Source organism: Orbicella faveolata, unplaced genomic scaffold, assembly GCF_042242905.1.
Source record: "Orbicella faveolata isolate gen_17 unplaced genomic scaffold, um_ofav_v1 contig_14, whole genome shotgun sequence".
Classification (NCBI taxonomy): Eukaryota; Metazoa; Cnidaria; class Anthozoa; order Scleractinia; family Merulinidae; genus Orbicella; species Orbicella faveolata.
In genome coordinates, this window is record NW_028301541.1 from 21,912,501 (window position 1) to 21,935,447 (window position 22,947).

At 39.4% G+C, this 22,947-nt stretch overlaps 1 protein-coding gene across 3 annotated transcripts; it reads right to left on the reverse strand.

Annotated features, from left to right (window-relative positions):
• Positions 1-2,292: 2,292 nt before the first annotated feature.
• LOC110062190 (gamma-aminobutyric acid type B receptor subunit 1-like) lies at positions 2,293-21,704 on the reverse strand. Of its 3 annotated transcripts, XM_089287654.1 has the most exons (19): positions 21,601-21,704; positions 19,935-20,235; positions 15,662-15,996; positions 13,514-13,657; positions 12,456-12,632; positions 11,818-11,919; positions 11,305-11,370; positions 10,973-11,173; positions 10,207-10,437; positions 9,612-9,681; positions 9,276-9,386; positions 8,719-8,866; positions 8,014-8,146; positions 7,814-7,924; positions 7,044-7,157; positions 6,324-6,659; positions 5,126-5,377; positions 4,073-4,402; positions 2,293-3,653 (listed from the first exon to the last, which is right to left on the reverse strand). In XM_089287654.1, exons 3-19 carry the CDS (start codon positions 15,962-15,964, stop codon positions 3,357-3,359), a joined length of 3,126 nt encoding a protein of 1,041 aa, XP_089143780.1. In that variant the 5' UTR covers positions 15,965-15,996; positions 19,935-20,235; positions 21,601-21,704; the 3' UTR covers positions 2,293-3,356. The 3 variants fall into 3 exon arrangements, with proteins under 3 accessions (XP_089143780.1, XP_089143779.1, XP_089143781.1); XM_089287653.1 differs by lacking the exon at positions 21,601-21,704 and having other exon boundaries at positions 19,935-20,316; XM_089287655.1 differs by lacking the exons at positions 19,935-20,235; positions 21,601-21,704 and adding an exon at positions 16,163-16,397.
• Positions 21,705-22,947: the final 1,243 nt, after the last annotated feature.

The following is a 22,947-nucleotide window of genomic DNA, read 5'->3' on the forward strand; positions in this document are numbered from 1 at the left end:
ATGGATATTGGTCAGGGCTCCAGATCACGTTATACTTTTGAGAAACACTCCTTCAACCAGCAGCATGCCCGCTAAAATTTTGCGAAGGCTCTCTGTATGGCATTTTCAAAAAATCATAATTAATTTTTCTTGTGCCCGATTTTAAATGTTTTACCGTTAATCGAAAGAAAAAACATGAAATAAAATTATCTGTAAGTTTTATTGTATTTGAGTAAAAGCGGAAATTTTCAGCTCCTTCAGCGCAACGCCTAAATTTGACTCGAAACAGAACGGTTTTTACGGTTTTGGACCGTACTCGGAAATCGTCGCCAGAAATATTGAAAAATAGCACTTAAAGCCAAATTATTGCTATTTTTATTTATCATATGGACTAGCTGTCTCACACAGAAAATTTGAAGAAATTCTGTTTTCGGCCGAAAATCGAGTGGTCGGTTCTTACACGGACAGCCTCTTTTAAAATAACTAACATTTGATGTGAAATGATTTTCATGGAATTTTACATACAACAAATTTAGTTTCACTCTAACTGGTACTAAGGAATTCAAATTTCAGGACTAATCGAGTATCTCGAAGTGTAAATCACTGAAAGGGGAAAAAACAAGTATTCCAGGGTTAAGCTTGTTACAGTGAAGGTTTTGTTATCAAGTGTTCTTTCACATGTCCTGTTTGCTTGTGTGAAATAATATTAAACTAAACACTATCGAATGTGGTTTAGCGTTGTCTGTACTCTTATCGACAACGATATGTATCATCACAGTGGTCAAAATTTGCTGTGGACATAACATTTAATGGTCTGGATGGAAACAACCATAACATTTGATGGTCTGGACTCTTATCGACAACGGCAACTTAGCCAATCAGATTGCGAGATTAGTAACAATTGTGGTAAAAAAAATTCTCTTGGCACAATACCTTATGTACAACAGTAATCCCAAAACGTCGTATATTCAGCAATTCCTTGACAGGTGTTCCGTTCAAGCTTCGCACATGAGCAAGTTTTGTTACCTGGCAAGATTTTTTCGTACAAGCGGGTGAATAAAACTTGTCAAAAAAAAAAAAAAAAAAAACTTTCCGTCTGCAAGTAAGGACTGATAGCACATAATGCAGGGTTCGTACAGGTCATGGAAAACCTGGAAAGTCATGGAATTTAATTGTCGGTCCTTGAAAGTCATGGAAAATTAAAGTTTTGCTCGATAGATCAGATACTGCAGATGACAAGGCAAGGACAAAGTAAGATAGTAGTAATTAAAAAGCGCAAACGGCACGCATTTTGGTGGACACCAGAGTTTGTGCCTGTTGAACTGTTTAAGGTCAAAAAATACTCTAAAGCAAGGAAAGGTTTTGAATTTTTGAAACTGACAGCTAAACATACGGTCTTAGAAAACTTGAAAAAGTCGTGGAAAGTCATGGAATTTGAAGAGCTCAAAAGAGAACGAAACCCTCTAATGGAGAATTTAGCCTACGTTCGTATTTCGTAACCAGTCACAGTCTTGCCCGATCTTAACCATCCTGTTTTGTTTTGGCTTATTCTTATAACTTTGTGGTTGTTGGTGTCTTACTAAATTATTGTTCCGTGATTATTTTTTCAATTCAGACTTAAGTAATTTTATTGGTCGCAACTTATGAAACAGTCTGATCACCTCTTTAAGGGTCCTTTAACGTTAAGCCCCCTATAAACCTTAGTAGGTAACGTTTGCGCGCGAAACAAGTTACCTAACTTACGATTTGCTCGATTAAGAGCATGTTAATGAACCGGGAGTTATCCGCCTTTGGCGCGACCCACACTCCTACAACGTTGCGGTTTTAATGAAGCCATTCATGATGGTACAAATCTAGACGTCGTTATCTTGAATAAACTTGGCGAGCGTAAAAAAAAAAAAAACAAAAAAAAAAACGATAAATGCACAATAGCCTCCATTTGACGCGAAAATATGCTCGGATAGTTGTCCGCGGACTTTACCTGTTCAGAGAAACGAACAGATAATGTCCAAGGACAAATATCCGAGCATATTTTAAGTCAAATGATGGCTATTGTATTTACTACCCTTCAAGTAATTATCGCAGGACGATAATTGAGGAATATCACTCGGACTTTCCTCAGTTTAGCTGGGGTATATTCAGTCACGTGACGCGTTTAGACCAGTCGTGTGCGAGCGAAAATATTTGATGGATTATATAATTTTAGCCACGGAAACGCTTGCTACGCAGGCTAATATAATTTATAATAGTCGTATCAGTAATAAGATCATACAAACTTTCATAACTGACAAACTGCAAGACCTTCATGTGATATGGGCAGATTAAAGTGGACTTTAATGTACGAATCATCCTAAAAGCTAGCTATCCCAGAAGATATTTTTCTGATGGCAAAGAGCTACTTCAGTTAGATGGGGGATACTTCTACTAATATGTTTGATAAGCTTAGACCCACTGTACGTTTTCAAGTGAGTGTTGAAAATAATGAAGTAGTATATTCGTCTTTAGTTACTGTTATGGAGCTCTGTAACTCTACAACAAGCATAATGACAGCACTTGTAACACTTGTGGGGGCGTAGGGAGTAATTGACATTGACACATTTTAGGCTTATTATTTACATGCTTTTGGTTTATTTCATGCAAAGCGCTAGACTATGAAAAGTCTCATATTCTTACTGGTATAGAATGTATCTATGTACTAGAAAATAAATAGCTATCAAATTTATTATGTACAAACGCACATATTAAGATTTAAAATGGTCTGAGACCTCTCCTCAATTGGAGGCAAATTTAATTTCCTTTTACCATTAGTCAAAGTAAAACATCGTCTCTACACACTCTCAGTGGGGTCCTCAATCGCTCCCCCTCCCTCGAGAGACGTCTGGGATGTCACGTGGAAAATTCCATTCTGATGACGTAGATCCATAAACATTCGTTTAGCGTCTTTGATTGGTTGTTGCTTTCGCGCGAAAATTCAAAACCGAGAAACAACCAATCACAGTTGCCACAAGGATCTCTACAGAGACACGACATCAGAATGAATTTTTTTTCGGGTCGTGGTAAATCTACTGGTTTGAAATGTGAAATGAAAAGTTCTGCAATTATCGAAACTTTATCGAAGGTCGTGCAAGAGAGATGATCCAGATCGATGTCTTCCGCGGTTTATTTTTTCCGCTGTGCACGACTAAACAAAAATGCCCTGAAGGCAAAGGATCTTAGCCACTAACAAAACTTATTTCTTCGGCCTAAGTAACACTGTTTCACACGGCGCTCCCAATGCCGGCTGCAATCAGAGTCGAATCGAAGAGCTCCCCGTTAAAGGATTTCAACTTAAATCTTTAACCACGTCTAGAAGCATTGCCTATCAGGAGAGGGTCCCCTCATCTATTAGCGTTTCGAACCGGCGAAGGTTCTCTTGATCTGCTGGCTCCTCGAGCCGGCGAAGGGTCTCTCGATCTGGATGTATTGTAAGGTATAGAGGTAGTTAACCTCAGCCGAGGCGTCGCTACTGCCGAGGATTTTGCCACCTTCTCTTTTCGCTTAGGGGTTAAGTTCGTATCAATCCTTGGTTGTACGTTGTATTTTGTCTTTTTAAACTTTCGCTCCATTTTAGGGCTGGCTATACTGCTTGTTACGCTCGCTGTGTCCGATTCTTCGCTGAAAAGGTCTTGTGGCGGCTGTGAAATGAATAAGAGAAAATCGGCATAAGAGGTTACTTGGATACAAAGAGTAACCACGGTCACGGGTAACGAGAATCATGGTTCAGAGTAGTAAATGAGTAGTAAATGGGTACAGGCAAATTATCAGAGTAACCAGGAAAATTAAGGGGAAGGGTGGCTGAAAAAAAAAAAAAAAATCGTGCAAGGGGAGCCATGGGAAAAAATCGCGCAAGTGCTTTTTACTATCCAGGTCCTATTTGAAAGAAAAGAAATTGCACAAGCTTTTGTTCACCATAAGTAATCATGCACAACCTGAAGGTGCAAAAAAAAAAAAAAAATCATGCCCCAGAAAATTTCCCAACCCCCTCCCCCCCTCAAAAATATAAACGTCCGTCCCTAATAACTCTCGAACCGAATGGCTGTACAGATGTACTTACCTCATCAGTTTGAACTAGTGAATGACTCATCTCTGGCTTGCTCGTTTGAACATGTATATGGCTTAGAGATGCTTTCACTGTCTGCATGTGACTCTCACATAGTTTTACTCTTATAGTCTGTGTGTCTACATCCGCTACCGGTGTCGGCTCTTCCGCTTCCGTTTGCATCATGACTTCCGCCTTTTCTACTTCCGGTTCCGGTTCTGTTATCATGCACGCACTTTGTGTCCTTACGATGATTGTTTGTATCTCAGCTGTGTTGTATAAGACCTGCATTGTTTGAGTGTGGACTGCCGCAGTGGGAACGCCGGGTGGATCGATGTAAACTGTCTGTGGGTAAGGATAATATCAAGCTTATCCAGTATGAACGTCAATTTCCATATTAAAAAAATCTTGATTATCTTGTTAAACCGGATTATTGTTCAGTGGTGCTCAAACAGGGGAGGAAAGTGGTCGAAAATAGGGCCCGCTAGAGAGAATTTTTGATCCGGGATGTGGGGTCCTCCCCTACATATCCTACTGGAGTCAATCGGCTTTCGAACACCCGAGCTCAGCTAGATAAATCAGATTGTAAATTTGTCTGCTGACAAAAGGGCTTACTAAGTTCATATGCTATTATTACACGTCGCAGCGATATCTACAATCACCAATGAGTCTTCACTATTCAACAGACTGACTGACAGGCTGACTGACTCAATGATATGACAATGACTGACTGATTGAATAACAAACAGACAGACATACTAACGGACAGACAAACAGATAGACAGACAGACAGACAGGCAGGGAGACCGACCGACCGACAGACAGACCGACAAATAGGAGAAAGTCAGAGACAGTCAGACAGACAGACAGACAGACAGACAGACAGACAAACAGACAGACTGCCTCCCTGGCCTTCCTTCTTGCATGCCTAATTGACCGACCAGTTGACTGATCAACCACCCGACCAACTTATTTCTTCTTTCCGACTTATTTCTTCTTCCATTTCCCTTAAACCATTTTAGTACTTTTAGTTCCTCGACTTTGAGAGTAAAAACAGAGTTATAATACCTCGGTTACAATGCGCGTCTCGCCTTCCTTCGTTCTGTTGGGTACACCACCGACCATGTAATCCCAGTCTGGAGAAACAGGAGCACAGGAGTAAGCGCCTGAGCACGAAGCCAACTGGGGCCGAAACCTCTTGGGATCTGCGCATGTGTTGCATTCACACCTACTGCAACTGTTCTCGTGCCTCATCTCGATGTCGTTACAGTCCGCAGATGCCATCTGTGACTTCTTTTGGCAATGATGGGCGCGTTTGAGCTGTCAGGAGAAGAACGTGAGAGATTTTGCTTAATTCCAAAGACTGAATTTCGGGGCCACTCAGAAGTTACGACACTGAAGTAAAGTGATTGATCGAGTGAACGTAAAAATGTCTCAAAAATATGTTTCATGTGACATATATATGAAATAATTCATATATGAACTGCGGTTGTAGATGAAAGTGAAGAATGATCATCGCAGTAAATTTTCCAATTTAAGCAATTGGAAAGAAGAAGCCTGAAAAAAATCAAGGCTTCCCGTTGAAGCCTTGATTTTTTTTTCAGGCTTCTTCTTTCCAATTGCTTAAATTGGAAAATTTACTGCGATGATCATTCTTCACTTTCAATATGTTTCCTGTTCTTATGGCAAGAGATTAACTTGAATTAGGCTTGAGTACGAAAGACACATCTCTACTGCTCTACTGATAAGCTTCACGTTCTCAATTCCTTCATTCGCCTTACGAGAGACGTCTGAGACTAGACTCGAAAACTATATTCTGATGACGTAGTTCTACAGAGGTCCGTATAGCGTCCGTGATTTTTCGTTTCTCGGTTTTGAATTTTCGCGCGCAACTAACAACCAATCACACACGCTACACGGATCTCTTTGGAACAACGTCATCAGTATGCAATTTTTCGGGTTGCATCACCGATGTTTCTCGAGCATAATACTAATACTAATCCGGCATTATCAAATTAACAAATTGACGTCATTCGTTCATGCGTCTGTCCCGTTATTGATCTTGAATTTCAATGTCATAACATTGTTAAAGTATCTGTGGACAGGACAGGACAGACGCACAAAACTGACGTCAATTTGTTTTTATTTTTGCAATAACATCGCATAAATTATAAACTCATGTGTCCGTCCACTTATTGACAATGAAAATTAACCAATGAGCGCGCGAAATTTCTGCAGTTGTTGTAAAAACTGTGTTAGAGCTCACCTGAGGAACAACTCCAATAACCAAAAGCGCTACAGAAACCACCATAATAATCAATCCAGTTATGCCATAAAAGGGATTTGGATACTGTCGCACGTGCATTATTATCGGAATCTCAATGATGCACATGACCGCTGCTATTACTAAACAAAGGGCACAATTTCGTGTGTTGTTACACAACGGTATACACAAACGACGCGCAGGCCAGGCTGCTAAGGTACCAATCAGAAGTAGCAGTCCCTTGGGAACAAAGAGTAGTGCCAGAGCTCCCTCCTCGTTGTCAGAGACGCATTGTTCAACCAGCTGTGCTCGCTCCTCGTAGGGACGAGGTCTTTCAACCTGTTGTAAGAATCAAGAAGCTTTCTCCATAAGTATGGCCATCTTGTTCTTTGATGATGACCTACTTGTTAAGATGAACATGCGAAATATCATCAGAGAAATCAGTTGTGTGAGTTGAATTGCCCGTATTTTTAATTATATGCGACTGTTAGAAATGAACATTTTCCCTCTGAGAAAACGGTTCTGACACATACGAATTTTCTGTCAAGATGAATCCTAGAGACATGAAACAGTGTTACAGATTGCGAGCTATCAACATGGCGAAGTTTCTTAAATATTGCTCAAATTATATGAAACTAATCAAAGTGAGTGAAAAACACAGCAACAACACCGCGCCGTTGTTTACGTTTATTTTTATATCAGTAATCATACATCCAGACTTACTTCTCGAAGAACCTTAACAGCACGAGGGTTAAAAACAACTTGCCACGTGATCAACAAGATGATGTCAGCAATAGTTATAATGAATGCGATCATAAACATCCACGACCATGGAACCTGGATGGAGAAAAAATTTTAATTGTGAGCCAATCAGTTCAACAGAAAATCAAAACTTGAGCTTCACAAATGAACGAAAGAACGAACGAATGAATGGACGGACGGACGGACGGACGGACGAACGAACGCACGCACGAACGAACGAACGAACGAACGAACGAATGAATAACTTTATTACCGTGTCAAAAATTCTAGCTTACTGTAAACAGTAAGCTAATCGTGGACACATATATATACTAATTAAGAATTAGATTATGAGCTCGAGATTTCTATCACATGATAGTTGACTCGGGCTGCGCTCTCGTCAACTATTCCGCATAGAAATCGAGAGCGAATAATCTAATTGTTTAAGTATAAATCTGCTGGTCGTTAAAAACTTTATCTAAGTCCTCTTCATAGACGCCTCGAAAACGCGAGGAAGCGGCCGTCATTTTGTTAACAACCGCACACTGCTCCGCTACTCACAGTCTACAACAGCATAGATGGTGAGCAGAGTAGCCAATCAGAGAACGGTATTCATGATAGAACGATAGTAGATTTATACTAATAATAATTATAAAATTCCAATCATAAAAAAAAGAGATCAAATCTAAAGCAAAAAAGACTAGGTTGATAAAAATGATTTTCCAAAGGAACAAAATTCTACGCATGCGCACCTTCTTTATCGTATGCGGTCTCCAGGACACAACTCTGTAAGCGAATAAAACTCTGGGAAGAAGGCTGCCCAGACACAATGTGAACCCTAAACTGAGAAACCAGGAGCGGGCCTGCAACAGAAACAAATAACAGTGATTGATGATGCCTTTTCTGTCTCCGTTCAAATGTGTTCGATGCCAAAACAAACACTGGTGCTTACCTTACAGACCCACTGCATTGAGTCGAAAGAGATAAGGGCTCCATCAAGTCCAAACAGGACAACAGAAAACAGGTTTAACATGCAGCCCAGAATGAGTAATTCAGTGAGGAAAAATCCAGAATGATAGATGACTCTGCAATAAAGAAAAAAGTGAACTTAACAAGGCAGCAAATTGTAAAAAAACAATCAAATATATCTTACAAGCTATTTCACTTTGTGTGGAGAAATACAAAGAAATGAAGAGAATTACTTCAGGGAAGCGGGGAGCTTGTCGATCGACCGGCCACCTAAGGTTACTGTTCAGAATGTGTCACGGGTTACCGCAAGCAGTTTTAGTTCTACTCGACGTAATTTCTCAGCTTCTTATCTATATTTTAGCCGTTTTGGCCAGAAATAGGGTATTTTGGCCATTATAGATAAGACCATCATCAAAAGCCTTTCACAATGCCTTTAAAAACGGTCTGAACTAGGAAACTAGGTATAAGGCAGGTCTGAAACAGAGTATTGATTTATTGATCAGGTCTTACATAGGCTAGAGTATCAAAGGTTTGGTCAGGTCAAAAATAGGGTAGGGAAAACCGCAGATATCGGTGTTAAATAGGGTAAGGGTTTTGGGAAGCGAGCTACACACCCTCACCCAATTTTTCTGGGAGTATCCCCCACCCGGGCCAATAACCAGCAAGAGCATCCTTTGACTTTACCCACCTGTGTCGTCGAAAAACCAAAAGCAAAGCCAGGCAGAGAACGCAGCAAACAAGAATAAATCCAGAAATCAAAGACCACGAGATGAATAAAGGAAATCTGATATACAGCCATGAATCTGTTGATGCTTTTCTTTGGTAAGGTTGACCGGCTGTCAAACAAGATCAAGAGAAGTAATTCGATTTATTGTGTGGCCTTATATGACCGCGAGGTCAGACAATTCTATGGTGTGATATGAGCTCGAAACTAGAGGCCGTTTAGAAATTTCAATAATGACATTTAGGCAATGGATGACGACCTAATAACTTTCACATACATGTGCGAGTGGCCACTGAGGTAAATCTTTGATTTTGCTTCTGAAGAAACCATTACTAACAGCATTTTAGGTGGAAGTTTCATTTTTCTTTCCGGTCTTCCTGTCGTCAATCGTTCATAGTTTCAAATACTCGCTGCGACTCAAACACATCTCAGACGTACTTGTCTACTCTAAGAGTCATTTCAGGACACAAGGAATTTTTAGGGACGCCTAAAAATTCCTTGTGTCCTGAAACACAACGTACCTGGCCAATGTACTTGCTCCAAAACCGCTGGTCCATTGTTACCTTCGGATTGCCCCTTCAGGATTAGGGTAGGGGGGTTGTAGTCATACACTCCCACTTCTTGAGTGCCAACTGTATATATATGAAAGAGAATGAATGACTGCGTTAACCTCTCCATAGCTACCTGAATAGCCTGTGAACAGGCTCTGGCTAGAAGGGCCTGACCGTGGCTGGAAAGGCCGAGAAGGAAATCGCTGCAGGCTAGTACCAGAAGAGGAAAAGTAACTGTCTTTTGCCTTCTCAAGAGAATGTTTCCAACGATAGACAACAGTTGATGTTTTTTTAATATTAACTTACTAGATTTTCTAAACTGTCGGATGAACACCTTACACCTCCTATTTCCATTCTTGTCAAATGCGACCACACCCTATGAAAGAATGACAAATATTCGCGTCAAGAAATACACTCAATAGACCATCAATTAACAACTTAAAATTTTGAAAGTGCTAACAGATAATACAAAGTAATCGGGTCCTGCTGGATCTGAACAGCAACATGTAGGGAAGTCGATCAAAGAAAGGCTGAACATACACTGTTCGTCTCAACAATACGATCAGCTTTTCTTTACTGTTTGAAGTCAAATTACGGATACATTTGTTACAAAAGTGCTATGGTCTCTTGAAAATGTCTACATTGGATTTGCTGTTCATTATTGACTTAGCATAACTTAAGTCACTTCTGACTGCTGAGTGACAAACTCGCGATCTGATTGGCAACACCGGGGCTGTTCATCAAGTGAATCAGCTCAGTATTCAGTTGAAGGAATGTAATAGAGTTTAGCTATAGGTCGAAATCCCTTCTCCAAAATCGTCATTGTTGCTATGAGGGTATTGTTAGGTGTCCCAGCAGTAAAACGGGTCGAGAGTAGCAAAAATTTCAGCAAACAACATACCGAAGGTCCCGTAAAATGTACTTGAATTGCCTCTTCCTTGAAAAGTTCGCTCACCATACGTCGACCATAACCAAGGTTGTACAGCTCCATTTGCCAATCCACAATTACCGGCCGAGCACGCTCAAGCGTGGCAGCTATCGCCCACATGGCCTCATAAGCGAACGGCGCGTACGTGCTGCGGAATGCTTCCGGGATTCTTTGATTGTATTCAGCGAAAAATTGGTCCGTGCTCTGAAAGCGACAGAAATAAAGAATTAATCCAGCACGGGAAGCAGTGCTTCGCTTAGGCGATATCAAACGAGTACAAGGGTCGACGAACGTTGACAAGGGTCAGCAAGAGTTGACTAGGATTTACGAGGGGAGACGAGAGTTGACGAGAGGTAACGAGAGGTGACAAGACTTAATGAGGGTCAACGAGAGTTGCCTTGCCTTGGGTCTACAAGAGCCGAAGAGAGTTGGCGAGAATTGCCGAAAGTTGACGAGAAGTGACGAGCAGTGTCGAGAGTCGACTAGGATTTACGACAGGGAAGGAGAGTTGCCGAGACTTAACGAAGGTCAACGAGAGTAGGGTTTACGAGAGTTCAAGAGAGTTGGTGAGAATTCACGAGAGTTAATTAAAAACACCAGTTGACGAGTGCTGATGAGAGTTGACCAGGGTTTACGAGAGCTGACGAGGGTTCGCGACACTTCACAAGATCTTCAACTCCGAAGGGCTAAACGCGCATAATCGCATCTTTTATGGGGTCAAAAAAGAGGTAACAAGTACCTTTCCTGATACCAAAGTTGCGTTGATTTCATTCTTGTAGTAGAAGGTGAAGTGATAATCCAAGGCCTCTTCCATCTGCGATCTCGTGCATGTCAGTTTATCGGAGGATTGAGGCACCCACCAATCAGATGTTTCATTAACATCCGGGGTCGACGTTACAATCCAAACGTAGTTTTGTCCGTACATTCCATTCAGGTAAGCCTGAAATTGAGCAACACTAAATATTTTAGCAAGGAAATCAATTAAAGCTGCATGCATGAGGGCTTATTCCTTGGTATTTTGGAAGAAGTTCTTCATACAGTCAAGGCGTAAAAGCGTTTGCCGTTACCCACCTGACAAAATACTTCCTTCGCTCTGGAGTGATGAAAAGTTCCAAGAATAATGTGAGCTCTCTTGTCCTGACAATAGAAACGAGTGTAAATCATTAACCGTCTCAGGCTAAAATAACTAAAAGACTAAGTCAAAAGCCAGTTTTCATTTGATTACTTCACACAAAATGCTTGCTCAAAGAGAGAACTTTGGGATTTATCAGTGATAATCTTGGTGAGATCTTACATATGACAGTTTATCCACTAACCCGCTAGTTACGTTTAATCGTTCCTTTCTGGAAAATCATTTGGAAAATAGATACGTTATTCATTATACGCATCTTCAACTAGTTGCACAGGTTAGCTCGTTCTTTTGGCACAAAGTTATCTTCTCCATTAGTTCTGCGGCTGAAATTTGAGTTTCGTAACCTTCAGTTCCCCGGCTTTAGTCAAGTCATTGGGCTAGTATGAATTCGAAATCGCCTAAAAATCGAAAGATGAAGAGCAGTTATTTTTGAAACGAGATGCACATTTTACCTTCAGGATTTTGACTGCTACTGCAGGATCTTGTGTAAATCCTTCATTTGCCACAATTTTGGTGCCATTGTTTTTCAGAGATTCAGCAAGGTGCTGACTTATCTAGGATGGAGAAAAGCAAAACCATGTTTAGGTAATATATCAAACACGAAAGACCGTGTTTCATCGTATTTAAAAACACCGAGAAGAGAGTTGAAAATAGCACGGGCAGCGAATAATTGTTGGTCAACTTCGAGGGGTTTGGAATGTGGTGAAACACTGTCTTGAGTGTTTGATAATTATTATGTCTTTTCAAACGAACTTTAACTAAGGAAAAATGGAGAAATATAGTCGTAAAAAATGCCAAACCCCAAACACCGTCACGGTCAAGATTTCCTTTTTCTCCACGAGTTATAATGAGTTTGAGAAGGATATAGTTACCATTAACGAGAGTAAACGTTTTTTAAACATTTTCAGTTGTTTTCACGTGGTCACATTAAAGGTATAGCTTCCCCAATTTGTTTTGATGTCATTTATGAAATTAAGTGATCAGTGAGTTTATACTTCTCGATGATGATAAAAAAAAGGCCCCCTGTGGTGGAGCTGACTTGTTCAGAAATAACTCAAAAAGCCCTGACGCAGTTTGAATATTGACTTACCCGTGAATAGTACGGTGACGCGTCGTAAATCATGCCAATCTCGTCTTTCCAACCAAATCGCCGAATAAAGCGCAAACGAGGTTCATTGAAGACAAAGTCAGTCGGTACTGTGCGGAAGAACAAAGGGTATCTGTCCCGTTTGGTTGAAAGTTCGAGATCGGTGGCTCCGTAAGAAAACTGTGGACATAATATCATTGTTAAGATAAGTGAAGGTAATGTCTGGATGGGAGCCAAGTGGCCCATCAGGCCAGAGCTTATCTCGGTTTCTGTAGCGTAAAGCGTCTAGGAGTATTTCTTCTCCCCCTGGATTGGATGCTAGTCCATTGCAGGGTTACCCCCAGCATACGATTCACCGGTACCCATTTATACACCTGGGTGGACAAAAGCACTGTGAGATTAGTGTCTTGCCCAAGATTACAACTCAATGTCCCCCCCCCGGCCAGGGCTCGAACCCGAACCGCTTGGCGCACTAACCATGAGGCCACCGCGTTAAGAACCTACCATATAAATGAAATTTAAACAGCGTTTGACAGAAAGTCGCTGTCTAAATCGGCTTAAAACCAATGCAACACAAATAATAGATCAGGTCCTCCATCTAACGAGTTTCAAACACGCCAGGTATATGAAACGACAGCTCGATGGTAATTGTTTGACGTAAAATTCTCACTGATTCACGTTGATTCGTGTGGTGTCATAATGGAGGTCATGGAGACGCGCTGAAAAATATTCAGTTCTGTTTCGAGTTTTTCCGAAACAATAGTCGGTAAGATCAATTTACACCTTACGCGTGCATTTTAATTATTTAGATGTGTGAAAAACTCTATACATGACTAAGTTTGCAAGTTTGGTCTCAACGCTCTAAACCGTGAAAGTCTGGGAAGGAGTAATAATAGAAAATGGAAAGAGATAAGAAAAGGAAAGTACGAATAGTAGCACCGATTTCTGCTTTTCTTTTACTCGTTCCCAGTTTCCAAACGGCCAGTTTGCTGGTTCCCAGACTCCCGTTAGAGAGTTGCCTCTGGAAAGACGCTACTTCTCTCACATCAATAAATTCTAACCTGCAGAAGGCCGATGTCAGGAAGCCCTGCATACGCCGCTACTGTCTTGGCCAGGTCATTGTCGAAAGGTCCCAGTATCATGGTCATTTTAGGTTCCTTGTGTAAGTAGTCGTACAAAACTTTGGTTCCTTCGCTCAAGTGGCCCTGGAACAAAAACAACATTGTTGTCATTTTGAAAAAAAAGGTTTAAAAATGATTCATGTAAAACATAGGCACAGGATGCACAAAATGACTATTACACAGAGAGTGTATTTAGTTGTTTATTTACAAACAATATTTAACAAATAGATTCCATCTTACCGTCCGTACGTCTGTTCAGTAATAGATCACAGAAGACGTCAAAATGTGGCAAGAACGTTAGGCGAGTGTGTCACTGATGTTTTTACCATATTTTGACGGCATCTGTGTGATCTATAACTCAACAGACGCACGGCAAAATGGAAACTATTTGTCTTAGATAGAAAAGAAACAAAAAAAGTTGTTAATGACCTTATTCATGCATCTAATCTCCAATAGACCATATGTAAGAACCAATCAAAAGGCGAGAATAATTCAACCTATTATGATATGACAGCAACGTCACATAGGCGAGTGATCTGGGTGTTGGATTTGATCTTCTGTCTCCTGTCGCTACCCATATTTGTTCAGTTGAATTCGTCGGCTGCGTTTTGTAAACAGACAACTGGTATGCCTGTCACCAGTTGGGATTCTCCAGTAACTCGTGTTAAATTTTCAACATTTATTTCTTTAATTACACTGTCCAATTAGCTCAGGACTGCTAAATCCTTCAATAATTTCTTATTTTACAATATACATGCGGCTTTAAGTTACCACGAATCGAGTTCAGTTCTCATTCAAGACGTAAATCTTTTCAGGCTAACTTCAAAAAACTGCCTTCCCTGAGATCGTTTCTCCTTTTGACAATATTTACAGTTTCTTAAAAATGTTAAAACCACAGGAATCAGAATAGGATTCTAATTTTGTATTCATTTTCATCTCTTATTACATCTGCCGAACCGTCAGAACAAAGCTTTAAACCTGTAGCCAGTGTTTGAATAGACGAATTTCTTATCGTCTCGATTTGTCCTTGTTTAACTTTTTCCGTACACTGTAGTTAATGCATTCTTATTGCAGTTCTAATTGTTACTACAGAATTGTAGCTGAGAATAAACCAGGTGTCTTCATATATAGGGAAGCCTTCCCTATTCGTTTCGTAACATAGTCGCAATTCTATCGGTGACAATGTACGTTCGATATAGCTGCAGCAACCAGCAGAGGAATTACTGACCATATTTTGACACACGAGAGAATTGCCACAATTGGAACGTCAACCATAAAAGCCGAGAAAAAAATACCACGATTTTAAAGCTAAAAATTGGAGGCCTGCGTAATTAACGACATGCTTAATTCTCTTATCTTCTACCACAACGCAAATGAGGAGAGCAAGTGTCGCCAGAGTATATAAGATTGAATAATTTAAAGCAGCTTTATCACCGAGTCAATAAAACAATTCCTAAATAATTTTCAACAATCGCCAAAATCCAACCAATGTAATCAATTATTGATTATAACAATGCCACAAAAATAGGCAGAGAAAAATGCCGACGAAAAAAAGAAATTCGTTAAAGTTGAATGAATGAGGGGCCCAAAATATGGGAAATCGTCTACCACAAACAAAGACAGCGCCTAATAAATTTTACATTTCTATGGGGTGTTTTTATTTTACTTTGTTATTTTAAGTTAACTGTAGGCTCGCTTTATTTGTTATAACCGACGGAAAAACGTCCGAAGTCAAAACATGTAGCTGAGCGTGGATTTATTTTTGAATCTGATGTCCAGCGACTGCGAGTCACGTTTTCATTCAGACTGCAATTGTGATGTATGTTTATCCGTATTTAAACTATAGCTGAAGTGTCGCTGAGGCACATAAAACGCAATTCAATTCCTGCAGAATCTCAATAGGGAAAACACCAAACAGTTAAAATATTTACGACTCAACTTTGACTGTTATTGGTCACATGCAATTTCTACAACCTGCTTTAACACTTTCAATAAACTACGGGAAACAAAAGGTACGGCTAAATTAAGCTGGAAACCCACCTGCCCTTGCGAAAAGAGATAAACCGAAAATGAAAATGATTCTTGTACCTGTGTTGATCTTTGCTGGTGTAGTTCGATTTTATAATCTTCAAGATATCTAGAATCACTGTTTATTTCTTCCACTGCCATCCTGGCCGCTTCCAAGGAACCAGCGCCATTGCGAGAAGCTAAATTGAAGAATCCAGCAATGTGAAGTTCATGTTTGATTCTCGGGCCTGTAGTCGGAATATAACCTCCCCAAGTAGCATTGAATCTCGCCTCCGCGCCGATAGTATCGTTAAACGTAGACGAGAAACGAGGTATTAACGTTAAAAAAATAAGGCAAAATGTCCAGTAAGTCAGCACATCCATGCTTTTGGTCAGCTAAGCGCAAGGCTCATATCCTGAAAAGCGAAACGAAAAGAAAATATCATGTTATTTTACTGACTGAATCATGTACTGTAAATGATGCTTGTTTTGCTAGTCATGTAATTATTAACCCTTCGTCTGTCCATTCATTCATTGGCGTTGTTCAATTACTTTACGTAAGCAATTCTGTGCATGATCTACCTTTCTCCTACGTACGCATCATGGTCAATCTATGTTGACAGCGCTGCGGCTCTGCAAACCATCAGCTTGCATGTATCGTTCACTTCAATTCATGGTGAATTTACGTCGTTGTCAGCAAGCCTTTTTAAATTTCAGTTCCTCTCGGGCGTAACCCTAGTTTTATCTCGTTTCCACGGATAAATATTTCACAGAAGGACCAGTTTTACGATATATATCGGCGTCTGTTTTTTACTCATCAGGAGGCTACCCGTCCGCAAAGGACTAAGTACTAGGTGCAGTGTAAATAACTGATGATTAACTGATGATTTTGCTTACACAAAAGCTTACATGTGACAACCTGATACAGACTCACCTCCGCCGTCTACTATACAAACACGTGCGTTCGGTTTGTTTATGTAAAAGGCCTTATTTCATAGGATTGAACTACAAGCTGCGAATCTTGTCTTAGTTTACAGAGCGAGAAGGGACCAGAAGGGAAAATTATCACACAATTACAAATTTACACTTACTTCCTGATCGACCAGCTTTATAGGGAAAAGACGGCCGTATTGCTCATACTTTACCACAGAATGGAATAACATCTTAAATCTTATGTTACTATAGTTTCCATAAGTATTTTCTTCCTTTGTTATTGGACTAACGAGTTTCTATGACATTTTGAAAGGGCTGCGGCTTTTTTTTCTTTTTTTTTTTAAGGGCTGCGGCTTTTAGAAAGGTGAACGACCATATGAGTTATCTGCTGAAAATAGGGCACCATCTGTGTCAAAGTCGGTCTTATTTCATTTGATTTTTCAAAGTAAGCAACAATTAAGTAAAAACAAATGTCAGACAAATTAAAGACGAAGTATCATGTCTCTGGAGAACAGCCAACCTCACCGGCCACCAAATCGAGTTGAAAGTTAGCCAGTATTATCAATTAATTTCGCAATTCAAATTCATCATAAACCGTACCCAAAAAGTTAAAAGTCAATTCTTGTCGATCATTCATATATACGTGCACATTTAAGAAAAAACGATTCAACGATAATTTTGTGGCTTTCTTATTCTGTTTTCAAATGGAAAATAATGAATGTGCTATAACACTAAGACCCCGGAGGCTTATTTCAATAACGAGAGAGTAGGCATTTTCAATCTATAGTCCTGATTCTTCTGTCCTTAATGCATCAGAAGGATAGCTTCTTGCGGCTAACCGCGTTAAGCTATTCGATAATGGTTGTTTTAAGTTAACACTAACGTTCGTTCAGCATCAACGACAGCAACTTTGATACATGTAGACAGTCTACAAAATGTAAATGAAGATGTTTCGCGTTCAATCCTCTTTGGTTTGTTGTTACTTTTTTACGGTTTAATTTTGCGTTGTGTTTGACTGACTTGTCCGAAATAAAAGTGAACCTTTTTTAATTAAAATAAAAAAAGCAGTACTAGTATCACAATTATTATTATTGTTTCATTATGTTTTGAGTTATTTGACGTCTCTTTTATTATATGCAACATGAATATTCAATCAGTTTGATTATTTTGGCGAAGTCTTGTCTTAAATGCCATATTGCTTTTAATAGCTTTTTTGTAATAAAAACTTCAAGGTTTTAATTTTCGTGTCGTTGGTAATTAGTGGCAGATTTTTATTAAAAAAGAAATGCATTAAGAATGAAAGGACCTTTATAAATTAATATAATACATTACTTGTTTCGAAACACAGAACATAGAACATGTGAAGACATCACTGACTATTGCAGTTATATAAACAACTTAAGCAGCTGAGAAATTGAAGCCTGAAAAATATTCAGGCTTGAAAAAAGTTTTAAACAATTCAAGCCTGAATTTTTTTCAATTTCACAGATGTTTAGTTGTGCATATATGACTGCAGTGATCATTGATGTCTTCGTAGCTTTCTCGGCAGTTCTAACATATGATTTGTCATAATAATAATAATAATAATAATAATCGAATATTTACCCAGGATAATCCTTCTGTTAACAGTAAAAGCATCATGATATGGTCATTTGCAGGCATAGAACTTATCCAAATCTAACTCCGTCCAACGGATATGCCTTGCTTTTCGTGTTATACGAAATTACATAAGTCAAATTATTGTCGCATTCTGATTGGTTCTTACAGGACAGACACATAGATGACGTCATTGATATTCATTTTTTGTCTCTTGTTCTATAAAACAAGTATAGATTCCATGTTCCCATGCGTCTGTTCAGTTGTAGATCACAGAAGACGTCAAAATGTGGTAAGAACACCAGTGACACTCGGCTATCGCCTCGTGTGCCACTTGTTTATTCTAACCACATTTTGACGTGATCTGTGATCAATTACTGAACAAAAATGGAATCTATATGTTAAATAGCACTTTTCAGGTAAACGAGAAAACCCGCAGCGACCGAATTAATTATACGACGTGATCTCGCCGTTGCAGATTAATTTTGCGGTTTCACTTGGCATAAATTTGCTGTTGGTAAATTGTTAAGAAATCTAAGATAACACCTCGATGACAGCGTTTTCAGAATTCAGCGTCTTTTTTACACCTTTGCACTCTCACCGTTATATTAATTTGCTTCAAAGGCTTTATTTTTAACAAAGTATAAACATTAATAAATTGACAAAGTAATTATAAAAGTATCGGACTTACGTATAATAATGATGTCGACGAGCAAACACGTGAATTAAGTTACCCAAGGGAATTGAAAATACTGCACATTAGCGAGTCCAGGCGAGATGCAGAATTATACAAAGCGAACGTTTGCAACCTCGGGCCTCAGTTGTCAAACTGTTTGTGTGCTAACAGTTTCGATTTGTCAAGTAAACCAGTTTTCTTTTGATTGGAACCGACAGAGTCTTCTGTCACCCGGCGTGAATGATTGTGTTTGCAAATTACAAAAGCGCTGGGAAACTGATGATACATCCCTAGCGCAAGATTACAGCAAGACACATCTTGTGAGAAAGTTTTTGAAAGTTATACCCCGTCTAGAGGTTAAAGACAAGAAATGATAGATAACCTGTAATTGATACGAAGTTGTCAAAAATGGTTTAAAAATAGCTGATTAATTACTCTTCGGAATTAAAATTGCAGATATAGTTGCCTTTATTACTTGCTTGAGTGATCGTAAAAACCAGTCTTGTAATTTCTGAATGCAGTCGAAAATTCGATCTAAACTCCGCCGTGCAGCTTGTAAGAAAGCAGTAAAAAACATGGTATGACGATCAAAACTTTATCTCCTTTATTACGAAATCATGTAAATCAAAGATTTAAATTAAAACGGGCCGCTAGCTAGGATCAACATGGGTGAAATGTTGTCATTTCAAGACAATGAACCATAACAACTACACCGTAATCGTGGCTACCTTATGTTTCGAAGGGTTTCACATGAGGGCCACATGATTCAATTTCGCGTTTTTTCAAACCGACTGCAAATTGACCTTAAGCCCTAGCGATGAAACAAGTCTTCATTCACGAAATTTTAAAGCAAGATATTATGTTTTCCAAGGGAAAGCATACCGTGTAAATCAACATAAACATGCATGCTACCTCGTGGATTCAAAATTAAAATTCCTTATCACTAGTTCAGTTAACCAAAGGCAGTGAACATGGGTGAGTTATCTTGATTTCGTGATAAGCTTTCGATCTCTCGTGCTAATCGTTATCGCTCGCTTACACGTTACGGGGACAGCAAGATTCGAGTCCGGAAAGTCTACAATAACTTCAGGAAATACTCCGAATCCTTACACGTGCAAGAAAAACTTTTCACTCAAAAGCACAACTTACCTATTACAGTTGTGGGGTTCTGTAATTCCTTATTTCCTTCGACTGGGTCCCTAATAACCTTCGCTCTGGCCTAATATATGAGTGATATCGCATGCCCGTTCCACCTCCTCTGTGATTATTTCCCGGTCAGTCGGTGATCCATCGACATATCATACGCCAATATAGCACAGTAGTAGCCACAGTGGTTGAGGAGATAACCGTAAATCTGACCTCTACAAATTTAACCCAGCTTCTCGGCAATAAATGTTTTCGTGGCGTCCTTGAGATGAAACGGATGTTTCAGTGAAATTTATGAAGAGAACTGAAAAGTAAAGCGAAGCTGTGACACCAGCGGTGACATCTGTGTTGGAGAAACAACATCCGGGGACCCAGAAGATTATCCGGGACCTCGTTAAATAATTTCCCGGGTAATGTCAAAATAACCAAACTCGTGAGAAAACAACAAAATTTGCTTTCTCATTTGAAAGCATTTAGGGCTTTTGCCCTCGGGGTTGAAAAAATTACAGATATGACAATGATTATTTAAAATCACCACCGCCATCTTGTTTCCATTCATGTTAAAAATGTGATTATTTTGCATTTGAAAGAAGATGCAAATTGGGTCCGTAAGAAGAGGAACATTTGGATAATGGAAGAGGCGTTGTTAATTAATACAACCCCTTGAATTGCTTTATTCATTTGCCAATTGAAAATGTTTTTGAATAATTCATTTTCAACACACTGAAAAGAAAAATATATACATTTAAACCAACAGTCTGTAGAAAGAAAAATTCATCGAAGCCAAATGTTTAGAAAAACATAATTGGTCATCAAAATTATTTGATGTGATACAACACAATTAAGTGCGCCAAAATAACATCGAAATAAAAATAATGACCGACAACGATTCAAATATTAGAAAAATTACGTATATTGAAAACACCTGCAGGTAGATTATTTGGTTGTCGTGCAAGGCTTTCATATTTCGTCCGGTTCGATAATGCTTTGACACGACCGTCGCAGAGAGAAAATAACACAACATGGCAAATATTATATAGGCTCTTCTTCAGTTCAAAGTGTTGACATTTTCGGACAATCTGCAAGTTCAAACATGCAATATTTTTTTCTTATGCGCAGTTCGTGCCAGAAATACACGCGCGTATTTGTTCGATATGAAAACATGTTTGTTACGTACTAAGAACATCCGGTTGCCGATGTTGTCTGTATTTCGGGCAATATTTTGGTTTTTTAGCGAGAAATGAGGTTTTAGTTACTCGCAAGGTTCGTCTCGCAAGTAACAAGTTTACAAAGCAAAAGAAAAAAAAAAACACAACGAACAAACGTATTCTGACGGTCAGAAGCAAATTACAATGCAATCGAAATGCAAACGTAACGAAGATAAATATTTTTATAATAATATCATTGTTTTGTGTTGCTGTTTGAGCCTAAATCTTTGACTGTCTTCCGCAAAGACGAAATCTTTCGTTGTCAACTCGTTAGCTATGTGGAACTAAGACGATATGGGAAGAGAATTTTGTCAGCGCGTAACGAACCAAGATGAATGAACGAGCTCAAATACAACATACGCGCAAACATATCACACGAGCTCCTGGCTGACGACACAGAAGCAATTTTAAATTTCTAAAATTTTGTCAACTGAGGATGTTAAATTCGTTAAAATGCTTACCTTAATTACTGTGTCGAGCTTTTTCGGGCTTGCTTTGGTAGCTCAGTGAACCAAACGTACCACGATGTACAGTGCGTTGCATCTGCGAGGAGTCTATCACGTTATGTGCCGCAAGCGTTCCTTGGGAATACTTAGAACTCCTCATTAGCATGAGTAGGTGAAAATTGATTTTGGTTTGGCTCAAAACTTTACCTGAATTATAATAGACAAACGTGATAACGTTGGTTTGTTTGTTGTTCCATTTCAAACGGCGTGACTGGTTACCCTAGAAATCATTTTTGTTTCTTTCAAATTTCATGGAATCATTGTTTATGTGTATATGAATGCATAACCTTCTTAGCTACTAGATAAAAGAGAAGCTTTAATTAGCAAGCATCATGATCTGAAATGAGTAGCATACAGACTGTAATAATTAGATCTTAGAAGGCAACTGTATCATTTGATAGATGTCGCAGATATCACGTGAAAGGACGATTCTGAGTAGCAGGATATTTCTTTCTACATAACGTTAACTTGCGATCAGGCGTTCATTCGTTTTCGGCGAACGGGAAAACGAAAAAAAAACCAAAAAAACAAAAAAACAAAAAAAAAAGCCTGATCGCTGATTAGCATTACGTTAAGTTCACAGATGTTAGTAACAGTTGCCACACAACCATGTTATAAAGTAACATGACTGTGGAGGTTTGAAGCTCCATGACCAGAGAAGCTCTCTGCATGGTATTGACTGGGATGTTACTCTCTTTCAAGAGGTTTACAATCGTGTTTATTCTTAGTGCCGCTTTTGGCGTTCCATTTTAATTTTTCATAGTTGTTTCACCAACTGATACTTAAAATAAACAAGAACTAGTTGTTCTTCAAAATCAACTTGTGAATAAACTATTATGGCGTCCTTACCAGGCCTCGCTTGGCTCGTCTGGCTTAGTAGGGTGTACACAGGCTCCTTATTGAAATGTACTGTCTGGGACTTATACTTCGGCAGGACAGCGTATAATTCGTCAAAAACGACTCTACTTTGGTATCTCTTTTGAGATAAATTCTCCTTATCCGTCAGAGGTAAAAAGATTAATTAGGAGGATAACAGTTTCAATCATCTGGCCAGGTCAACGGAGTTTGGTAGAAGTGAAGTCTCGCCCCTCCGACCACCTCTGGTGGCGGGTCGAGGCCGCACCCTACAGTTTAACACGCCTCTCGCCCTATCCTCCCATAACTTAGCTTCCCTTGTCAGGGTAGTTGTGCTGCAGTAAAGTTGGAAGGGGGTAGTGGAGGGAAGACAGGGGGATCAGAACCTTCCGCTTCCCGTACCTTTATCTTCTGACTCCCGCCGTTGTCCGTCTTCGTCCCGTCCCC